Source organism: Columba livia, chromosome Z (genome assembly GCF_036013475.1).
Source record: "Columba livia isolate bColLiv1 breed racing homer chromosome Z, bColLiv1.pat.W.v2, whole genome shotgun sequence".
Lineage (NCBI taxonomy): Eukaryota > Metazoa > Chordata > Aves > Columbiformes > Columbidae > Columba > Columba livia.
This window is the reverse complement of record NC_088642.1, coordinates 14,483,885-14,506,412: the sequence shown is the minus strand read 5'-3', so window position 1 is coordinate 14,506,412 and position 22,528 is coordinate 14,483,885. Positions and strand designations below refer to the sequence as shown.

Below are 22,528 nucleotides of genomic sequence, written 5' to 3'. Positions count from 1 at the left end.
TTGCCCAAAAAATAGGCCAGACCAGAAGAATAACTTAAAGTGGAAGAATTTGCTGCAGATCCTTCTAGTCCAGCCGGGGTTCAAAGCAGGGCTAACTTCAAAGTTAGATGGGGTAAGCTCCGGGCCTTCTCTAGTCAAACCCAGGCAACCTTAGCCTCTCTGGACAGCCTGTTCCTGCTTGATCACTCTTGCAGTGACTTATGTTCCTTATGTACAGCCAGAATTTCCCCTGCTGCAACCTGTAATCTTGGATGCTTATCCTTTTGCTGTGTACCTCTGAGAAAAGCCTGGTTCTGTCTTCTCTATAACCTCAATGGCAATGTTTTCATGTGGACCTACTGGAACATTTAATGGGCGAGATCTGAGCATCTCTATCTTCTACTAGGTTATTTTATGTCCCCTCACCTAGCTTCTGTGCTCCCTCACCTGGACTTCTGTTTTCACCCCGTTTTATCCACACATGCTCTTCTTCCTACTCCCATCTAACACAGCAGTCTGTAAGTAAGATGACCTAGAACTGAACATGGGCAAGGCTATAGGGAGATTAGTGTATTAGCAAGAGTCTTCCAGAAACAGCCAGAAAAAAACCCCAAGGTTTCAGGCACACAAGTTGTCTTTCAGATCTGATGCAAAGACACTATGCTAATGCTAAGTATCTCCTTTTCTAGCAAACTTTGCTTTCTATTTCAAGTCACATATCTTCTATTTCTGTCTCTCCCCTTTACTACTTTTGTGCTCCTGCTTCCCCACTTAAGGACTCTACAATTACAGTTTAGTTTATTTTCACACATTAATTCATACTGCTCTTATTCCAACACTCTTTGCTGGTACCTGAAATTTGCCCTTCCTAATTTTGCCCAGAACTGACTTCTGATTCTGCTTTTACTGCAGATTTGCTTATGAGTTATAGTACTTTGAAAAATGGTCAGTTACTCTTCCATTCTCTAATTGCTCCATTTTTATTTTTTTTTTAAATTCCAAATTCTGAAGCAAGCTTATGTAAGGCAATCTGCCTTATTTTGTGTGTGTGTTCTCAGGATGAAGTTCTTCCAGTGCCTAAATCTTCCTTGCATTAGTTGAGGTTTCTGCCATTGCAAGAGACTGTCTTATCCTGTGGACAGGAGGAGGGAGTAGAGGGAATTCTGTTGTCAGCTCCATAGAGGTGGATGTATAGAATGACGACAACAGAGAACCAGGCTCTTAAGTGTCCCATACAAGTGGCACAAAAACATTGTGGCTGCTATTACAATCCACCAATCTGTAAGCCTGGCAGGAAAATAATTCTGTGTTTGGATTGTTTATGATTGCTTTTTTAAAATTCATTATTAATTGTGGTGACCTCTATTAAACTCAGTTATCTGGAGTTGGATGAAATGTGCCTATCCTATGGTTTTTGTTTTGCAGCAGCCTTTAGATACCCCATAAAAATTTGGACAGTAGTTATATTCCCAGTAGTTATACAGCCCAGAGTGCTACATGCAACACAGGAATAAAAAATTGGTTAAAATACCTTATCCTCTAGATTGGCACCTGCCACTTCCTTTTCAGCACTGAGACTGACTTCAGATGATTCTTCAACTTCTTTTATTTCCGCATCTAGCAAATAAAGCCCCAATAAGATGCAAGAGAAAGGTATCAGAGCAGATTCAAACTAAATAAACAAAGGGCATACTTTTTTACAGCTACTCATAGAATGCTGAAAATAGAGATTTTATGTAATTTGGAATTACATACTGGATACTAGGCTTTTTAAAAAAAATTGAATAAATTAGCAGAATTACTAATAAATTAGTAGTGTTTCACTTGTCAAAGTTTGGAGACATGTATAGGCTTACCACTAAAAATACTGTGCAGCAATGGTTTTCACAGAATTTTATTTGCATTTTTCTTGCAAGAAATCCATCCTATACCTTTTATAGATGAAATTATTGCAATATCAATCCTGTTTTTCAGGCCTTCTGACAAAAGTCAGCTGACTTGGGAAATGGCCTGTACTGCAATACAGGTTTGATGTGCAGCTGAGCAACAATGACGAGAAAGCATGTGGAGATATGCAAATTTGACTCAATAACGCTGAACACAAACATGTGCTATGGAAAAACTCCTGTGGATGCAAACAATTCATTTACTTCAATGAAGGTATATGACAATTTATACTACCTGAATATTTGCCCACAGACAACTTTTACTACATTATTTTCTATTGATTCTGCCATGGACTGAGAAAGGTTTTCAAAACACAATCCGGTAACTATTATTCTAGCAGTCTGAATACGTAAAAGCATTACATTTTACTCACCATTAGGAACAGATTCCAAGATTTCATTGGCATTAAATCCGTGCTTCACACTTAATTCCTCAATAGTTTCTTCTGGTGATCTGTCTGTTTCATTCACTTGTGATATAGTTATAGCAAGATGGAGACTTTCAACTAGAGGAAAACATGCAGAATTACAGAGGTCCCTTAAATAGCTCCTTAATGCGTAAGTCAATGACATAGAATCATAGAATAATTTAGGTTGGAAGGGACTTTCGGAAGTCATCTATTACAATGCACTACTCAAAGCTGTTCCAACTAAATTGCGTCACTCGGAGCTTTGCACAGACAAGCTTTTAACATCTCCAAGAACAGAGACATCACAACCTCTTTAGGCAACTTGTTCTGCTTTTGACCACCCATATGCTATATACTTTTTCCTTTAATTTAATTGGAATTGCCCATCTTTGTACATGTGCCTGTTACCTCTCATCCTAGCACCATGTGCCTCCATGAAAAAATTGGCTTCTCTGTATCGTCCTATTAGGCAGCTGAGGACAGCAATGAGATCCTGCCAAGCCTTCTTAGCGCTCAAAAGACCAGCTACTGCAGCCATGTGCTCCAGTCCCTTAGTCACCCTGGTACCATCTGCTGGATTTGCTCCACTTTGTCAATGCCTCTGTTGTCCTGGGGGGCCTAGCACTGGACGTGGCACTACAGACTGGTCTCACCAGGGGTGAGGAGAAGAAGGATCACCTCCCTCCACCTGCTGGCAACTCTCCTCCTTGTGCAGCAGCCTGGGAGGCAGCTGGCTGCCTTTGCCACAAGGGCATACTGCTGGCTCATGGTCAATCTGCTGTTGAACAGAACTGCCAGATCCACTTCTGCAAAGCCATTTTCTGTCCAGTCAGTGTCCGGCCTGTACCAACATATGGGATTACTCCATTGCAAGTGCAGGACTTCACACTTGTCTTTGTAAAACTTTTAGGTGTTTCTCTTAGCCCATTTTCCCAGTCTGTAGATGTCTCTCCAGCATGCTGATCACCCCCTCCTGCCATTTGGTGTCAGCCATGAATTCACTAAGAGTGCACTCAATCCCTTGGTTAACTTTATTAATAAATATATTGAACAGTATTGGTCTCGTGATCCATCCCTAAGGGAATCCCCTAACAAAAGGTTGCCAGCTGGACATGATACCATTGATCACAATCCTTTCAGCCCTTCAGTCCAGCCAGTTTTCCACCCAGTCATGCCACCTGTATCTCACCAGTTCAGCTGTGAGGATAGTGTAGCCAACAGCAGAGAGTGTTGAAGGCATTGCAGATTTCAAAGTAAACAACAAGCATTGCTCTTCTCTCATCATAGAAATGGTCAGGTTGGCCAGACACATTTGTCATTGATGAGTCCATGCTGGCTGTTCGCAGTCACCTTCTTGTCCTTCATGTGCTTAGGAATCGTTTCCAGGAGGATTTGCCCTATCACTGTCCCAGAGATGGAGGTGAGGCTGACTATTTTGTAGTTCCCTATATATTCCTTCTTGAATAGCGGTGTCATGCTTGCCCTCTTCAAGTCATTAGGAACATCTCCTTATCCTGTGACCTTTTGAAGATAACAGAGAGCAGCCTCACAACGACATTGGCCAGCTCCCTGAGCAGACTTGGACTTATCCCATCATATCCCACAGATTTGTGTATATCCACTTTGCTTAAGCACTTCCTAATTCTATTCTTCTCTGCTGTGAGCAATGATTTTTTTGCTGTTGAGTCTGTTATTAGCCCAGGGACTTAGTATTTCTGTTCTGGAAAATGTCTCCCACAAATCACTCACAGTGTAAGCAACTGTAAATTCCTTACAGTGTGCTGAAGAGTCCTGAAATTCAAGACATCCTCAACAGCAACATTAGCATGACAGAAAGTAAAAACTAAAAGTGGGCAGAATAAGATCAGTAAGTATAGGCTGCCATTTTAGCTGAAATGAAATTTACTACTGTGTCACTGACTTGGATTCCCTACCCAAATTTTATCAATAAAATGTTCTCTGACCGCATAATGGTGACGGAAGCCAACCTGTGCCAATTAATCAGTTGTAATGAGGTTATTGGCCCATAGCTTTCAACCTAGGTGGGGCTAAAATCTTGTAGTCCTTGTCAAACAGCATACAGCCCAAGCTGCATATGGCCAAATATACCAGAACTATTTTCTATTAAGTTTCGCAGGAGTTTAGCTGAACTTCCAGCTAGGCAAGGTATCCACAAATACCATTACCTTCCTTCAGCAGATGGCACTGTAGGTAGCACAAGACTATCATCTCTCTGTTAGATAGTATGCAGAAAAAACACAGTTCCTACAGCAATTCTGGCAGGTGTTTCTTGGCAGATCTGCCAAGATCATCTGCAGTCTGGTCTGTCTATGACCCTCAGTCATTCTGATCTGTCATCAGATCAAACAAGATAGGTGAAGGTCAGGGACTAGGTGCAATATTGTACTGCATCCTGTGATCTACTTCTCAAGGCCATACCACTAGAAGGATAGCTAAGGAAACAGTCCTCAGGTACAACTTAACACCATGTCCCTTCTTGCTCGTATCTGATGTTACACACTAAACATAGCCCTTATCTTTCAATCCGGTGGGTACCATCTTGTGCATGTGACAAGTGTAAATTTGAGAGACTTCTTTTTGATGCCTTTTGCCAAGTTTTGACACTGTCAGTTCTTAAGATTAGGCAGAATCATAGCACAAAGCAATACAGCTGTATTTTGTTACCTTGAAATATCTGCTCATGTGAAGAGACACCAGTCCACTCTTTCCCTGCAAACTCACCTTCTCTGAGTGCTGCTGCCAGCAATGAAGCAGCCTGTGGAGTTTCTCCAGAATCAGGTTTGATAAGGAGGTGAGGTTCCACATGAACATCCTCAAAGCCACTCATAACTCCCAGTTCTGCATAGATATGCAACTTATCCTCCAGACAACTACAGATCTGCTGGTCCTGGTTACTCAGTGATTCTGTCAACCAAAACGGAACACTGTATTAATATTTTTTTATCTTGCAGGCAAAGTGCATTCCCCATTCACTCATCTAATCCTTATGCTACACAGACAATGCTAACTTGAGCTGGGAAACTGAGTTGGACAACACCTTTTCTAAGTGGCCAGGAACCAAATTCAACCCATAGTCCATCCTGATGAAAGCTGGCACAGCTCCTGGCAGAGGGTAGGGCAGTGCCCTACGCTGATGAGGTGGCCTTGGCTCTGCTCAGCTACCTCCTGTTGCTCTCACAATGAACAATGCTGATAATAACCTGGGAAATTCAGTTTATTCTAAAATTATCCATTTCCCCCCCCCCTTTTTTTTTGTACTCATGGTAATTAAAGAAAAAAAAAATAGAATGGTTTCTCCTTCATGAAACTCACATTAAATAATCAGACCTCCCCACCTTTCTCTGCTGTGACTCTGCCTATTGAGCCACTCTGAACCCACAAACCCATACGGACGTATTATTAGTTCATCCTGAACTTTCAGGATGTAGGAGCTCTCAGAGTGGCAGGAAGGGTACTGCACCTTGACATTTCTGAATTCTGGATGCTTTGGCCTCAGCAATACGTCTGTCCTCATCAGATTCATTCATTTTTTCTTCTTCCGGACAACTTCAAAGATGAAAGACAAGAAAACAAAGGGGGCTAAAGCAAAATCCGCACATTGTATATTCATCTTGAGAACATTGTTGCATTCATAATAAACAGAACACAACACCAACACCAGCTTCTGCTACAATCCAGAAGCATACCATTTGTCTGCTTCTTTAAAAAGTATCAATTGGACAAAATCAGACTAAATTACTCTTTTTAAGCCTGGTAAGACTGCACAGCGCAGTGAATGGATGGCTGGCTCTTATACAGGTTTGCTGTGCTAAGCATAAACTTGGAAGTGATGAGGAGCAATGCTTTCCCTACCATTCTTAATCAGTTAACACCGAGATAACAGGCATGATTCTGTGTTTTCCCCAAAATGGGTGTATGGACACCTGCAGGACTCTGGAAAGCATGCAGTCTCAAAGGCAAAAATAAGGTAACCTTACAATGGCTAGTAAGGACATCTACCGGGGAGCAGGAAGAGTCTACTGATTCACTAAGAAACCAGAGGTAACACCAAGAGTTTGGCAGAAGTGACAGTGAGGTTTTGCGGGTCTGTGAATCCTAAGCTCAGACTAAAACCCAACCTCACAGGATGCATTCAGTGCAACACAGTAGAGAGCACACTGCCACAAATATCCCACCCACCTCCCATCTGCTTCGGACTACCAGAATGAAAACTAAAAAGCCTTTTCTTCTACCTTTCTGCTGCATCTTGAATACACCTCATCCAGTTGTTACGTTCCTCTTTGGAGTTGGTATGAACCTCATACATTTCAGGTCCTGCAGAGGAAGCGCTAATCAGAAACATCCCCCTTTCTTCATTGGCCACTTCTCTGACTATGAGTCTCTGAAGGGAGATAACAGAAGGCTTCTGGTCCTGGGGGAAACAGTCACAGCACATGCAAACAATAAATTACTCTCTTATAAAACACGACACTTATAGAAGTGCATGATTTTTAAATAATTGGACTAATTCTAGTCCTGGTATCATCAGACTATGAATGTTCTCATCAGTTTTAAGAGGCTGAAAGATTTGAGTATTCTGACATCTTTTAAAAATATTTTTAAAAATACCTCTTAGTATTTATGAGCAAGTGAAGAACTGAGTATGTGCTAAAAGTTAGTCCCAGAGGCTCAATGATACTGAGGCACAGTATCCATATAATGTTTGTATTTACATAGCTAGGGAACTTTGCCCCATGACCAGTGTGTTTACTACTACACTTGCAGTTAAAATTATTCTTCTGCTTTGTTTTACAGAAAGAGAAGATAAAATTTATTTTAGATAACTGAAAGAGCCTGTACTACTTTGCAGCTTCATAATCAGATGAGGCAGAACACTAAAATGCCATTGTTATTTTTATCCATCTTCCTAAAAAAATACTTTATTTTCAAAATAAACTAAATTTTTGAAATACTGGCATATTACCATTCTGAATATACAACCAGGATTTAAATAAAAAAAAGAGGTGGAATAACCTAGGAAAGGATGGAACTTTTGAGAGATATACAAATAAAAGAGCAATGTGTATATTCAAATATCTGACAGTATACTTACAACAGCTGCAAAGATGTATTTTTGATCTTTTTCTTGTAAGAACAGCAGTGCGTCGGTAAAAAGCAGAGCTAAGGTCTCTTAAAATGAGAAAAGGAAAAGAATGTTTTTTAATTGAAATTATTACAATTACAGTTCTTCTTTTATCTTTAAAAAGGGAAAAGCCCTGATGGATAAATGTCCCATGGAATCCTACAGTAAACTCAACAGGAAGTATCTGGATCAACCCATGGTCTGAATGTGCAACTGCACATCATCACTTTGTATCTCCCAGGAAAGACCACACTTCCTGCTACCTGCCCTCCTGCAGCACTGTGACAGAGCACTGGACCAGGGAAAGAAGAAACCCTCACTCCAATGTCACCCCAACTTCTCCAAGCCACTCACAGGCAACCTGGCAAAGACTACACCACAAAAATTTTGTTTTGCCTACGCTGTAACATATACTCACAGCACAATGTAACACTGATAAAAATATTTCTGGAATAACAGTGAACAGATAGCTTTATAAAATTGTACAGTAAAGATTAGTAAGGTCCAAAAAGCCTCATGTTTCTACATGTGTTTAACAACATGTGTTTAACGACAAAAGTCAAATTCTGGGCCTGCGTGTAAAAATTGGGCTCCAGCCAAATGTGACTTCAGATTTTCTTTTCGATGGCAGATGTCCCGGTACCACTGAAGAACAGCACATGATTTTTCACGCATTATTTTCAATGGCCAGTACTGTGAACAATATCAATGTACAAGTCAAGGATCTACATTATGGGATGAAACTGCAAACTGTAGGAACTGAAAGGAGGGACTGGAAGAAGGCTGATGGCTTTGTATTTGGACTTGTTTTCTTGCTCAGATATACAGTGGATTACACACAAACCATGGCAGCTTCTGGGACCACTCTTCTAACAATTGGTGGCATATTCTCAACACCATCACCACAGAATTTGTGTTTGCAATACAGTGTAATAAACTATTTTCATACTTAAACCAAATAATCTTCATATGTTATTTGCAAATAAAAAGTTAAAGGACTTCATTGCTTGTATGGAATACCTTTGAAACGACCAGTTGCTGTCTTCCAGTACACTAAACCTTCATGAAGAAGTATCCTCTCTTTCTTCATCAAATCTTGCTTCCTAAAAACATGGCCATTTTTCAGTTTTGTATATGTTTTGTTTTCAGTTCTACTGAGGACTTCCAACAGCTTTTGCTTTTTCTCATATTCATTCACTTTCAAATCTACTGCTGCAATCATGTCCTTAATTAGACAAAGGGCTTTGCAGAGGTCTTTATGTTCTTCTGTTCCTTCTGTATGAAACAAAAAACAACAATATGATAGTAGTCAGTATATTAAAGAGAAGGTATCGTTCCTTAATTTCTGGAAACAGTCGACATGATGCAAATCTTAAATCGATAAGTGTGACATTTTAAGTTGAACCTGGCAACCAATTTACTAGAAATACTAGAGGCATCTACCTTTGTTTGCCTTGCCTACTAAAAGATGCCATGTACCTCAGATTTATTCCTTAGTCAAAACAACACATTGAATAGTTTCTGACATATTTATGAGCTGTTAGTATTTTTAAAAAATTACTGACTAATTATATATCATATTACTATCCTGGCTAAGGAAGAAACCACTTGAAACAGTTACTAGTATTTCTAAAAATGCTCTAGGAAATTCCAGAGGTCATTCAAGCTTTGTTTGAAAAACTGAAGAGTAATTTATGGAACATTTGCCTAACCCTACTTACAAGAGACTCCACGAGAATTCATTTCAAAGAAGCTACGTATGTGTGGTTGGAATAGTGCAAATCTTCTCATCCCAGCCTTCACAAAGACTATATACACCAAACGCACATACTGCTTGAACAGTGGGTATTTACGTTGCTCTGGTTCCTTACAGAGCAGTGAATTTCATCCTTTTTTATATTGTGGCAGTACATATTCCTTACGTTAGAAACATGCTAGAATTCCAGACACGAAGCAACACTTTAGCTTTTATTCACCTTTTGAGTATTGCAATATCCTTTCAACCAGAACAGGGTATTTCGTGATTCGCTGGGTGACAAGCAGAATGCACTCGGGGATTCCTCGGCGTCGCGCCAACAGGTTACTATTTCTCAGCTGCACGGATATAAATATATACCTTAAGTAGCAAATGTATATTAAACCACCAATTGACTAATAAGAAATGTGACCTAAATGTGTCAGAATAAGCTAAAACAAAATGCTGGGTTATCTGAACCATCCCCAAGGAACAGTTGTTACCCTGAGGGATGAGGTATACAGTAACAGGAACATGTGTGTAACACACACTGTATGCCAAAGCTTTCTTAAATTTGAAAGAAAAATGTAATTTATCAGCTCACTGGTTAAGGAGGAAAAACTTTGCCATTTTTGTTAGCTATTAAAAGTGAGTTACGGAATATAATTTTAATCCTAAATCTGAGTAAAAGCTACATATCTTCTGCCTGATCATTCTGTCAATAGTGATCATGTTTCCATGGAAACTTACTTTAATAAAATTCTGGAACTTCTTGTTTTGTTGCAACTCTTTGAAGAGATTAACAGCTTCCTTATGATGGCTGCAAAACTCTCCATATATTTTCTTCATTTTAGTTGCATTCTCCTCTGAAAACTGAAGAAATTAATGAGTGAATTTCACTCTACATTGTACCTAACAGGAAATTGTACAGCTTTAACTCATTTATTTTGTGCAAATAGAGAATTTTTAACTTTTATCCTGCTTCTTTCTCAGGTTCTCTGATTTTCACTAACAGGGCCTGTCACTACAGAACACTCCTTTTTTAGGAGCAAGAAGAGGAACAGATGCTGGACAGAGCACAAGTGACCTTCACTACAGTTTTGCCAATAACAGCTAGAAAAATTATTACAACAGTGGTTCCTTCACCTTTTTGCAAACACTATCTGTTTGAGGCTTACTTGCATTCATCTGATCTCCACGCCGCTTCTAGACAACGTAACGGTTCAGCTGCTTTATTTCAGTGAGTGAAAACTGACTGACCAAAGGTGAAAAGCCACATACTCCTGATTGCAAGGCTACCAGCAAGCAAAGTTAGCTAGCTGTTCTCTGGCCACCATAAACACCCTGTGACCACCCTTTCCCTAATGAACAACAACTTAAGATGCACTATGCCAGATGACTACAAGAAATGAACGGGTAGTTTGTTTTCCAATACCAGTCAATTCTTCACACCTCTGCTCAGCTGTTAAAAAACTGAATCCATTGCTTCCATTTTTTGCAGTCCATGGTGTGATGGGACTGGCCTTCTACTGTGATCAAGTTCATCACTTTCGTCATCACTTGTACCATAGGTAGAAATTCAGTCCAAGTTTATCACGGTTACCTATTAGTAATGATTTTCTTTCGTTGCTATTTCACCCTGCAATAATCTGGAAAGGACTGCCTTTGAATTTTATGAGGCAAGCATCGACCTCTTCCTGCACACAAAAGTTTCCAAGTCAATAAATTGTTTAATTTGGGAACCCTGAGCACATAAAGGATTAACAGAGCTGATGACTCTACCTGCTGCACAAGGATGTCTCCAATTCTGCTAATAACAAAATTACGTTCACTCCCTGCCTCACATGATTCCTGCCGTCTCTCCTTCATTCTGCAGAAGAATCGCCTGTGGATCTCCAGTAGCTCATCTAAGCAAGGGAATATTCTGTCCACTGTGCTGTGGTCTAGCTGCAGTTCTTCCTTCATCCCTTTCCTGAATAGTTCAGACATAATGAACAGGGTATGGATGTGATGCACTTCTGTTTGCATCAGTTCTGCAGCATAAAAGAAAACAGCATAGTATAGTAATCACCTGAACATTTTGCACACCTTCAAAGATAAGATGTTTAGCAACATTCAAATATACAGTCATAATTATTTTTTCTGTGTGAGCCTCAAATCTAATAGATTACGTCACCAGGAAGACTTTGTCCGGTTCTGGCACAGTTCTCTCAGCTGCACCCCACTGAAGAAGCTGGGGTAGTAACTGTTCAAGCTGGGGACTGGATGAGGTCAGTTCCAACCTCAACCATGCTGTGAACAACACAGGTCAACACAGACGTGTCTTTGCTAGTCAACACTCCCTATTTCCCTAGCTCTAGGACACAATGCAATCTGTGACAAAAATATACTTTGAACCTTCTTATTTTTCTGAGTTGAGGCATTCATTCCTCTGGACATAAAACATGTAGGCTCTCTCTCTGTATTCTAAGGCAAATTGCTTTTAAACCTACAGAAAGCTTTAAAATACTCACCGAAAATTACATCCTGCCTCCTGATAACATCCTTTTCTTGCTCACTACAGAATATTGGATCCACAGCAAGACTCCAGGATTCTGCCTCAAACTCTTGTGCATCTGTGCGGAGATCAGTCCACTGAGACAAATCCACTTCATCTAGGATAAAATATATATCCCATAAACACCAAGCATATTAACAGTAAGGAAAGTTTCTTTGCACATGCAGATCTATTCATAAAGTAAGAGGAACACATCACAGGGATGAACTTTAGACAAGGCTTCTGCAAACACTGGCACTGGCTTTACAACAGAGAAGCTTGCCAGATGTCAATATCATTACCAAAGTGTTGAAATGTGGACATGACAGCAGGGAAGGAGAACAAAAAAAAACCCCACCCCTCTTTTCTCAGATTAAATCCTTTTTATATTTCTTTGCTTCAATAAACTTCACAAAATTTAGCAATCAAATCCAACATTTTCAAAAGTAGCTTTAGTGTTGGAGGGACACCAACCATTTTGCAATGCCCAGTGAGTGAACATCCTTAAGCTTTAAATTCAGTCTCACACCCAGTTATAAAAAAGGCCTATTTCTATTCACTTCACAAGGATATGCAGCCTTTTTAAGGAGGGCAGTTCACCAGTGGGAGGTAAGATTTTTGGGCTATTGAGGAAATACAAGTGATATACAGGTTTATATTTTGCAATGTACACTGTCAATGGATTAGATGAGCACAGAAGTACATTCCTCTTCTGGTTCTACAGGAATGTCAAATATATTTATCTCTGTTATTTTGAAATGGTAGCACTGTACAAAAATGTTCTAAAAGTTACCGAAGAGTTAGTTAAAGTATTTTGAGACTAACATGTCTGATTGTATCATTTTAATGAAGGACACAATTGTGATTATCAAAAATAGGTGCTCTTTCTTTTAGCAGATGAAGTTATTTCCTATAGCAACTAAGGAGTTGTTTTATTTTGCACTTTCCAATACAGGTTATGAAATGCAACACCTGCACAATACTTCTCACCTTCCATCATAAATGGATCCATTGAAGGAAAGGTCCCTACTGCTTGTAGCATCTCTTCAGACCGTGACTTGGACCTCCAGGTGCCAGCTTCAGAGTCTTGTTCAGAAAATGGCATAGATCTTCTGTAGCAGGAAAAAAAAAAATCCCACTTTTATTTAATGGTTCCACTTTTTCTAGAAATGCTGAATGGTGTATTCAGCATGGTCCTCCAGCAGCTACCTTTCAAAACTGGCACTGGGGACACTTTTGGACAAGAAAGGGGTCTGTTGTGAGGCTTCTCTCCTTCCAGCAGGCAGTTCAATCGGCACAGGGGAAGAAGGATGCACTAGGGAGACCACTGGCTGTGAAACATCTCCAGGCAGGGAATCTGTGAGGCAAAGCACAACAGATTTTGACAAACAATGTAGAGTATGTCAACATCAGAACAGTTATACTGCTATCTGGTGTTCATATGGAAGTATACTGGGTACAAAGAATAACCATTTGCTATGGTATGAGACCATGATGCTTTCCCACAGAATATAAAGATAAGCCTGTAGGCAAAGTGGAATAGCTCTGGCATGGATCTTATTAAGATGAAAACAATCTCAAATCACCCCTGTTTTAAAATTGCAACCTGACCATAAGAAATCCAAATATTTGTGCATACAGTAAATGAAATACTCAAAAGCACAAGGCAGAACTGACTGATTTTGATTTTCATTCTCATTGAAAACAAAACGTAGTAAAATTGCCACTGATTTTAGTAGAAGACAAGTTAATTCAAGAGTAATTTCTTTAAAAAATCCTATTCATATCTGAGATACACACACATTCTTACAGACATTGAAATGAAAACCAGAAACACACAAATGAAGCAGGAAAGTTGATTTTAACTGAGGCTTAACTTAGAAGTACTAGGTTTGTACCTCCTATCTTACTTGTTACAGCAGCTTGAGGTTTGTTTTTATTATGGTACCTCTCCTGGGATTTCTGAAAAAGAAAAAAAGCATTTTATAAGATTGCAATGAAATCATAGCTGATAACACACAGAATAGTCAACTCACTTCTGTATATCATCATGCAAAAGGGCTTCAAGCAGGTGATTCTGTATTATGGTCCTAATTTCTACAAATACCTAATAAATCCAAGTTTATTGGTTATTGGTAGAAAACAATATTCAAAGTAGAATGATATTATTTGTATTACAGTATAAAACCAAATCTGTTTATTCTAAACCAAGTCACTGAGTTACAGCATTCTACCTTCTCTATATGAGTATTTCCTTTGAAGGCTGAAAGAATAGATGTTCACATTCAGGGCTTTATATTCAAATAAGCTCAAAGTACCTGTGGCAGAACACTACCTGAGGAAGCCTGTGTACCAGAGGCAGAATCAATCCTCCTTCCAAAGCAAACTTTTGCAAACCCTATGGCAAGATGGGCTCTCGTCTGCTCTTGACAAATTACTCACCAGCCCCAGTAATTAAAACTGCTAGTTCAGCTGCCCTGATTCCTTAAAGTTGCCCAGAACTTTGTGCAAGGCTATGACATCAGAGCTACAACCAAAATAAATAAAACCATCTGACTTACGTCCAGTTTAAGGCTTGTTTACCCTGAAGAGTCTGTATGGGAATACATGCACACTGCAAGCCACCAAGATGCAAAACCCAACTAGACCAGAAAGACACACTCCACTAATTTGAAAAATGACCTGTATCACTGTGGCACACTTCTCTGCAAGTCACATGTATTCCATGAGGGCAGAAGCCTTACAGATCTGGTTTTGAAAGCAATGTCTTTGTCATGATAACCTCACCATGCATGTATTCCTACTGAAAAGAAGGCAGTATCCATCAGCTCTAACGTTGATTTTGCCCTGCCTGAGTGGCAACGGAACACTGGGAGCAATTTTCCTGAATAGGTCAGACAACCATCTGCCCAAATTGTTACCTAGAAGTACACCTGCCTGAAGGTGAGGAGGTGGACTAGGTCACCTCCCAAAGTCCGTTCTGTCTCTGCTTTCCATTATTGAAAACATACAGTATGCCCCCTTCTACACAACGGGGTATTCTGTGGTTTTGAGGACCCCTTCTTTTTAATTCCTTTGTGCATTCATCCAGGCGCACCATTTCACAATTGAGCTTGCAAGTTTTTCAAAACCAGAAATATCTCATTTTAGACCCTCTTCTAAAAATTGTTCAAGCACTGTGCTTGCTCTGGTGTTGTAAAAATTTGACATTTTTACACCCTTGCAGCCCTTTCCATACAGACACTCAGTCTGGGCAGGCTGCATGTACTTTCTTGATGCCTTCATGTTTACAGAACCCTTGGAAAGCAGATGTGCTTCAGGAAGGACAGTGTGATACAGGAGGTTACCTTCGTGCACACAGGAGCACACTCCTTGCAGCTTTTGTGTACAATCACGTTGCAATCTGAAAGAGAAGGCACATTTCAAAGCCTGGCACCAAACAGGGTTCCCAGCCTACAGAACATAGTACTTCGAGGCTTCACCTTTTTCCCTCCTCCATGTCCACTTCCTTATGTAGCCCTGAGGATGCTTTGATGTTACAGCCTCTGGCTAGGAAGGCTTTGCCTAATGTGCCCCAGCTAGAAGAGGGCCATGGTTGTTTATGAAGCTGTCACCTGTCCTCCTTCCTCCCTCTCCCGCGCCAACCTCCACTCGTTACATAAAGGAGGCACAATCAAATCTAGGCAAAGCTTCTTTTCGAAACAAAACACTGAACAGGAATCTCAAAGCAAGATTTGGAGCCCTGTAAGTTAACATGCAAAAGCCAGCAAATACTTACGAGAGCACTGCAGTGACTCCTTTCCCAGGAGGGCCTTTTCACAGGCCATACATGGGATAACTCCTGAGAAGGTCCCATTTGTAAAATTGTGCCTGTTCAGTTTCTCTTTATCTTTGGTATCTTTATTTTTTGTCTTCATCCCCAACAACAAAGGCAGAAAAAAAGAAAGAAAAAGTGACATGAGAAAATAAAATAAAGCGATTCAATTTTAACTCCAAAACATTCCCTTTTAAGAGCAGATTATTTTAAAACACTGAACCCTGTCCTAGAAGACCTGTAACAGTATACTACATTATTACATCCAACATTGTTGAAGTTCTGAAATGAAGCAGGGATTGCTTTCACTGGCAGCTAAGTCAACAAGCATTATCAAGGAAGACTGGCAGAAATACATTTACAAAGCTTCAAAAAAGGAAGGGCTGGAAAATAAAGCTTAAGAAGTGTTATTGACTCACTGCACATGCACATATCAATACCTACATCTCCCTGAGGCATACCTGCAAACTTGTGCCTCTGCAGCTAAAGCTGCAGTTATGTAACTCAGATAACTTATCTGGTTATTCTCTAGGATGCCACACAGACACAGGTTAATTTATGGCTGCTGGACCAGACATACATGTTCACAGCCAGTTCTGCCACTCTTGAAGATATCATGTCAGCCAATCATTTTCACATCCATGTATGTCAGGATACCCTGGGGCACAGAAGGGTGTACCAGAAAGCCTGCAAAACTGCTGAAAGACCAGCTGGAAAGATCCTGCAGGCCCAGTCTATCTCTGTGTTCTACCTTTCATACCATGTATGTCTGACTGTACAGGCCTCAAATCTGCAACTCTTCAACACTAAGCAGTGCTTACTCATGCAAGTAGTGCCATTAACTTCAAATAAAGCAAATTCAACTGATTATGTGCCAATGCAGAAGTTACAGACTCAATTACTTATGAGAGTAATTGCTACAACAGCCCTATAGCTCTTAATTTTATTTAACAGAAAATTATTTCTCAAAGGCAAGGCAATCCCTGTATTTAAACTTTGGCAAAATCATCAAATGAGATTATTGATAACATCAAAAAATGGTGAGACAAATACTTGATATTGTTCAGCTACGGCTACTATTTAAAATGAAAGCTGGTTTTTAATATGAAGTCCATTTCAGGGTATCTTGCAGAGATTTTAAATTTAAAAAAGAAAGATAAAAGTTTCTTCCTCTTACTTATGTGGTTTTGTGTGATTAAGCAACAACTTACCTTTACATAAAAATTTAGATTCTCACCTATAATATATTTAATCACAGTGACATAATTATACGTAATAATATAGACATAAATCCCAAATTACCTTGCACTTATTCCGTGTGCTGGTCATTCTATTCATCAAAAAGCTAAAAGTCCGACTCACTTTACATTTTTCAGACTCATTTTTTGAGGGTATATTATATTTATTCCATTCCTCCTCCTGAATCCTGTAACAGAGACCAGTGAAAAAAAACTCACTTCAGCAGGAACAGTCCCTCAAAACAGAGCAGAATCTAGATGGTAATCGTTTGACCTACCATCTATAATTATACGTATTATTGTGGGTTAAGCAAGCATTATTAAAAAGAGAGCAGTCCCTCTGCAGGGGGGTGTAACACCAGCCCACAGCGTGCTCTGAATGTGCAATGTCTTACAAGCTTGCCTGGATTACAACTGGTATTAAAAGCCTTCTTGCTTTTATTACGGTGTTTTGAATGTCTCTTCAGATGGCTCCTATAGTGGACAGGAATTCCTACAGTGGACAGGAGCTCCTACAGCAAATAGGAGCACATCCCTACCTCCATGTCCCGTGGTGGTGCACAGCTAATCCCCACTGCAGGATGTGCACAGTAGTGACAGCACAGAGGGGGCCAGTCTGAGCTCAGCACAAGGTTTAAGCGTGGGCTTACAGATCCCCTGGGCTGGGAGCGTTTCCCTAAATCACTGCTAAAAAACCCACTGTAAGGGCTGCCGAGGCCTCTTCCCCACTCTGCTCCCTAGATAGCATTCTTGAGCAGACCCACTCCCAGTGCCTGAAAACACAGGTGTGTCAAGCATACCTCGTCTCTCGGGACTGCTCGGGCAGACTGTATGCTCGCTCTGCAAGACATAAACAGTTGCAAGGTCATCAGTTTTATTTCAAACACACAACCTCCACCAGGCCATTAGCTTGTCACTGAGTGCTTGCAATGTCATTTGAAAATTAGGAAAGCAAAAATGTATATACATTAGAAGCAGCTTTTCCTAGGGTACGAGCACTGCCAACTAAGCTTTGTTTAGTACATCGAATCTGCCAGAACTGAGATGGATATCAGTGAACACCAGTCTCTGCAAATGGTCTGTTTTCAATAATAACAAAAACTATTGGTTTTAATTCACAACCCAGACTTGATTGATTCACACTTCATTTTGCTTTTCACATAATTTGTTGTAAAATAGCTTAATGAAGATCTTCTAACCTTTTCAATGACCTGTCTCATGCAGCTTTATCTACAGTACTAAGAAATTTTAAATGTCTTTCGTGACCATTTAGAGGTAGGCCAGCAGCTAAACAGCTGCTATCTCACCTTTCCTTCCTTGCAAGAGAAGGAAGCAAAAGAGGAGGGAAAAAAGAGGGGGCAAAAAGGAGGAAGGACTCGTGGATTAAAACAAAAATCAATTTAATAAAACAATAATGAAGAATGAATACGAATGCAACAATCAAAAGATGCAAAGCAACACTCCGTGACGGGAATGCACATTGCCGGCAGGGGGCGGAAGAGGGAAAACACGGCAAGCGGAGCGGCTGCTGTGAAGCGCTGGGGCACCATGGCAATGGGAAACCGAGGAACCGGGCGCCGGGAAACTGAGGAAGCGGGTATGGGAAACCAAGGAATGGGCAACCGCGAAATTGAGGACTTGACACCAGGAATCCATGGAATTAGACACCAGGAAACTGAGGAGTTGCCACCAGAAAAACGAGGAACCAGGCTCTGGGAAACCAAAGAGTCAGGTACCGGGAAACCAAGCAACTGGGCAACAGGAAGCTGAGGAAACAGAAACCAGGAAAACTAGAAGTTGGCACCAAGAAACCATGGAACTGGGCAGCAGGAAACCAAGCAGTCGGTGCTGGGAAACTCAGGAACCGGGTGCCGGGAAACCAAAAAATTGAGCACCAAGAAACTGAAGAATCAGGCGATGGGAAAACAAAGAATTAGGTGCTGGGAAACCAAGGAACTGGGCACTGGAAAACTGAGGAAACAGGTGCTGAGAAACCAAGAAATTGGGCACTGGGAAACCAAAGAACTGGGCACCAGAAAAACAAGAAATTAGGCACCGGGAAACTGAGGAACTGGCAACAGGAAACTGAGGAACCGGGTGCCGAGAAACCAAAGAAATGGGTGCTAGGAAACCAAAAAATTGGACACTGGGAAAATGAGGAACTGGGTGCCGGGAAGCCAAAGAACTGGGCACTGGGAAACCGAGGAACTGGAAATTGGGAAACCGGAGAACGGGGCTCCAGGAAACCGAGGAACCGGGTGCTGGCAAACCAAGGTACCAGGTGCCGGGAAACTGAGAAAACAGGCGCCAGAACACTGAAGAACTGGGCACCAGGAAATCAAGGAACTGGGTGCCAGGAAACTGAGGAACCAGGTACTGGGAATCCAAGGAACTGGGCATCGGGAAAGTTAAGAGTCAAGCAACGGGAAACCAAAGAATTGGGCGGTAGGAAACCGAGGAACTGGCACCGGGAAACTGAAGAAAGGGTGAGGCGAAACTGAGGAACCAGGTGCCAGTAAACCACGGAATTAGGTGCCAGAAAACTGAGGAATCGGGCACCGGGAAACCAAGGAACCAGGTGCTGGGAAAACAAGGGATTGGGCAATGGGAAGCCAAGGAACCATGTGCTGGGAAACCACAGAACAGGGCGCCGGGAACAGAGGAATTGGGCACTGGGAAATGGAGAAAGCAGTTGCTGGGAAACCAAGAAGTTGGGTACTGGAAAACCAAGGAACCGGGTGATAGGAAACCAAGGAATTCGGCACAGGGAAACCGAGGAACCGGGTGCAGGCACACCACGAATTTGACACTGGGAAACCAAGGAATTGGGCACTGGGAAACTGAGGAACCTCATGCTGGGAAACTGAGGAACCGGGAACTAGGAAACCAAGGTAACAGATGCCGGGAAAAAGAGGAACCATGCGCCAGGACACTGAGGAACCGGGCACCAGAAACCAAGTAACCGGGTGCCAGAATTCCAAGGAATTGGGCACCGGGAAACTCGAGAACCAGGTGACGCGAAACCAAAGAACAGAGCGCTGGGAAACTGAGGAATTGGCCACAGGGTATCCGAGGAACTGGGAACCAGGAAACCACAGATTTGGGTGCTGGGAAACAGAAGAACGGGGTGCTGGGAAAACAGGGAATGGGCAACGGGAAACCAAGAAACCAGGTACCGGGGAACAGAAGAATTGGGTGTCGGGACACCGAAGAGCCAGATGCTCAGAAACCACAGAATTGGGCACCGGGAAACTGAAGAACCGGGTGCCTCGAAACCACAGAATTGGGTGCTGGGTATCCGAGCAAAAGGGTGCTGGGAAACCGGGGAACTGGGCAAAGGGAAACCAGGGAAACAGGTACCGGGCAACCACAGAATTGGGCGCCAGAAAACCGAGGAACAGGATGCCAGGAAACTACAGATTTGGGCACCGGGAAGCCAAGGAATTGGGCACTGGGAAACTGGAGAACCAGGTGATGGGAAAAAAACGAACTGGGCGCCGGGAGACTGAGGAACTGGTCACCGGGAAACCGAGGAATCAGGTGCTGGGGATCTGAGAAATTGGGTTCCAGTAAACCGAACAACCAGGCATCAGGAAACCGAGGAACCGGGCAACGGGAAACCAAATAATTGGGCACCGGGAAACCGAGGAATTGGTCACCAAGGAACCGAGGAACCAGGTGCCAGAAAAAAAGGAACTGGGCACCAGGAAGCTGAAGAACCAGATGCTGGGAAACCACAGAGTTGGGTGCCAGGAAACGGAGGAACCGGATACAGGGAAACCGGTGAACTGGGCAACAGGAAACCAAGGAACCGGGTACCAGGCAACCAAAGAATTGAGCAACGGGAAACAGAGGAACTGGGTGCCGGGAAACCACAGAATTGGGTGCTGGGAAACTGAGGAACCAGGTGACGGGAAACCACAGATTTGGGCGCCAGGAAAACGAGGAGTTGGGCACCAGGAAACTGAGGAATCAGGTGCTGGGAAACTGAGGAATTGGGTTCCAGTATACCGAACAACCAGGCACCAGGAAACCGAGGAACCAGGTAACAGGAAACTGTGCAATCGGGTGCCAAGACACTGAGAAATTAGGCACAGGGTATCCGAGGAACCTGGTGCATGGGAAACCACAGATTTGGGTGCCGGGAAACCAAGGAACGGGGTGCTGGGAAACCAAAGAACTGGGCGCAGGGAAAGCAAAGAAAATGGCACGGGAAAAGCAGGGATCTGGGTGTCAAGACACGACAGAATTGGTTGCCAGGAAACCGAGAAATTGGGTACCAGGAAACTGAGGGTGCCAGGAATCTGAGGAATTGGGCTTCGGGAAACCGAGGAACCGGGTGTCAGGGAATTGAGGAACCTGGTGCTGGAAAACTGAGGAATCCGTGTACCGGGAAACCAAGGAATTAGGCACTGGGAAATGGAGGAACCGGGTGCTGGGAAACCAAGGAATTGGGTGCCAGGAAACTGAGAAATTGGACACCGGGAAACGGAGGAAGCAGGCTACGGGAAACCAAATAATTGGGCCCTGGGAAAATGAGGAATTGGGCACAGGAAAACTGAGGAACCAGGCGACGGGAAACTGAGGAATTCCGTTTCAGTAAACTGAACAACCAGGCACTGGGAAACGGAGGAACCGGGTAACAGGAAAATGAGGAATCGGGCACTGGGAAACTGAGGAATTGGCCACAGGGTATCCGAGGAACCGGGAACCCACAGATTTGGGTGCAGGGAAACAGAGGAATGGGGTGCTGGGAAACCAGGGAACGGGCAACAGGAAACCAAGAAACCGGGTACCAGGGAACAAAATAATTGGGCGCCGGGACACCGAAGAGCCAGATGCTCGGAAACCACAGAACTGGGCGCCGGAAAACCGAGGAATTGGGCACCAGGAAACTGAGGAATCAGGTGCTGGGAAACTGAGGAATTGGGTTCCAGTAAACCGAACAACCAGGCACCAGGAAACCGAGGAACCGGGTAATGGGAAACCAAATAATTGGGCACCGGGAAAAGGAGGAACCGGGCAACAGGAAACCAAATAACTGGGCACCGGGAAACCGAGGAATTGGTCACCAAGAAACCGAGGAACCAGGTGCCAGGAAAAAAGGAACTGGGCACCAGGAAACCGAAGAACCAGATGTTGGGAAACCACAGAACTGGGTGCCGGGAAACCGAGGAACAAGGTATGGGGAAACTGGTGAACTGGGCAACGGGTACCAAGGAACCGGGTACCAGGCAACCAAAGAGTTGGGCAATGGGAAACAGAGGAACTGGGTGCCGGGAAACTGAGGAACAAGGTGATGGGAAACCACAGATTTGGGCGTCAGGAAAACGAGGAATTGGGCACCAGGAAAATGAAGAATCGGGTGCTGGGAAACTGAGGAATTGGGTTCCAGTAAACTGAACAACCAGGCACCAGGAAACCGAGGAACCGGGTAATGGGAAACTTCGGAATCGGGTGCCGAGACACTGAGAAATTGGGCACAGGGTATCTGAGGAACCTGGTGCCTGGGAAACCACAGATTTGGATGCTGGAAAACCAAGGAACGGGGTGCTGGGAAACCGGGGAACTGGGCAATGGGAAACCAAGAAACTGGGGCCCAGGAAACCACAGAATTGGATGCCGGGCAACCGAGGAACTGGGTGCAGGGAAACCGGGGAACTGGGCAACCAGAAACCAAGGAACCGGGTGCCAGGAAACAACAGATTTGCTCGCTGGGAAACGGAA

The 22,528-nt window shown here is 42.6% G+C and overlaps 1 protein-coding gene across 11 annotated transcripts in view; it reads right to left on the bottom strand.

The window, feature by feature from the left end:
* ARHGEF28 (Rho guanine nucleotide exchange factor 28) overlaps nucleotides 1-22,528 on the bottom strand; it is a 139,820-nt gene that overhangs the window by 25,175 nt on the left and 92,117 nt on the right. For 8 of the 11 annotated variants that reach the window (XM_065047306.1, XM_065047309.1, XM_065047311.1 and 5 more), the window contains 18 exons: nucleotides 17,602-17,641; nucleotides 16,866-16,989; nucleotides 15,528-15,660; nucleotides 15,097-15,152; nucleotides 13,648-13,711; nucleotides 12,959-13,106; nucleotides 12,740-12,861; nucleotides 11,727-11,867; nucleotides 10,996-11,246; nucleotides 9,964-10,086; nucleotides 9,455-9,572; nucleotides 8,499-8,753; nucleotides 7,449-7,525; nucleotides 6,589-6,767; nucleotides 5,817-5,902; nucleotides 5,078-5,260; nucleotides 2,300-2,431; nucleotides 1,511-1,596 (listed from right to left, as the gene is read on the bottom strand). In XM_065047306.1, the coding sequence (XP_064903378.1) occupies nucleotides 1,511-1,596; nucleotides 2,300-2,431; nucleotides 5,078-5,260; nucleotides 5,817-5,902; nucleotides 6,589-6,767; nucleotides 7,449-7,525; nucleotides 8,499-8,753; nucleotides 9,455-9,572; nucleotides 9,964-10,086; nucleotides 10,996-11,246; nucleotides 11,727-11,867; nucleotides 12,740-12,861; nucleotides 12,959-13,106; nucleotides 13,648-13,711; nucleotides 15,097-15,152; nucleotides 15,528-15,660; nucleotides 16,866-16,989; nucleotides 17,602-17,641 (2,318 nt within the window). The remainder of the gene's footprint in view (nucleotides 1-1,510; nucleotides 1,597-2,299; nucleotides 2,432-5,077; nucleotides 5,261-5,816; nucleotides 5,903-6,588; nucleotides 6,768-7,448; nucleotides 7,526-8,498; nucleotides 8,754-9,454; nucleotides 9,573-9,963; nucleotides 10,087-10,995; nucleotides 11,247-11,726; nucleotides 11,868-12,739; nucleotides 12,862-12,958; nucleotides 13,107-13,647; nucleotides 13,712-15,096; nucleotides 15,153-15,527; nucleotides 15,661-16,865; nucleotides 16,990-17,601; nucleotides 17,642-22,528) is intronic. The other 3 variants (XM_065047310.1, XM_065047316.1, XM_065047317.1) reach the window with 1 other exon arrangement.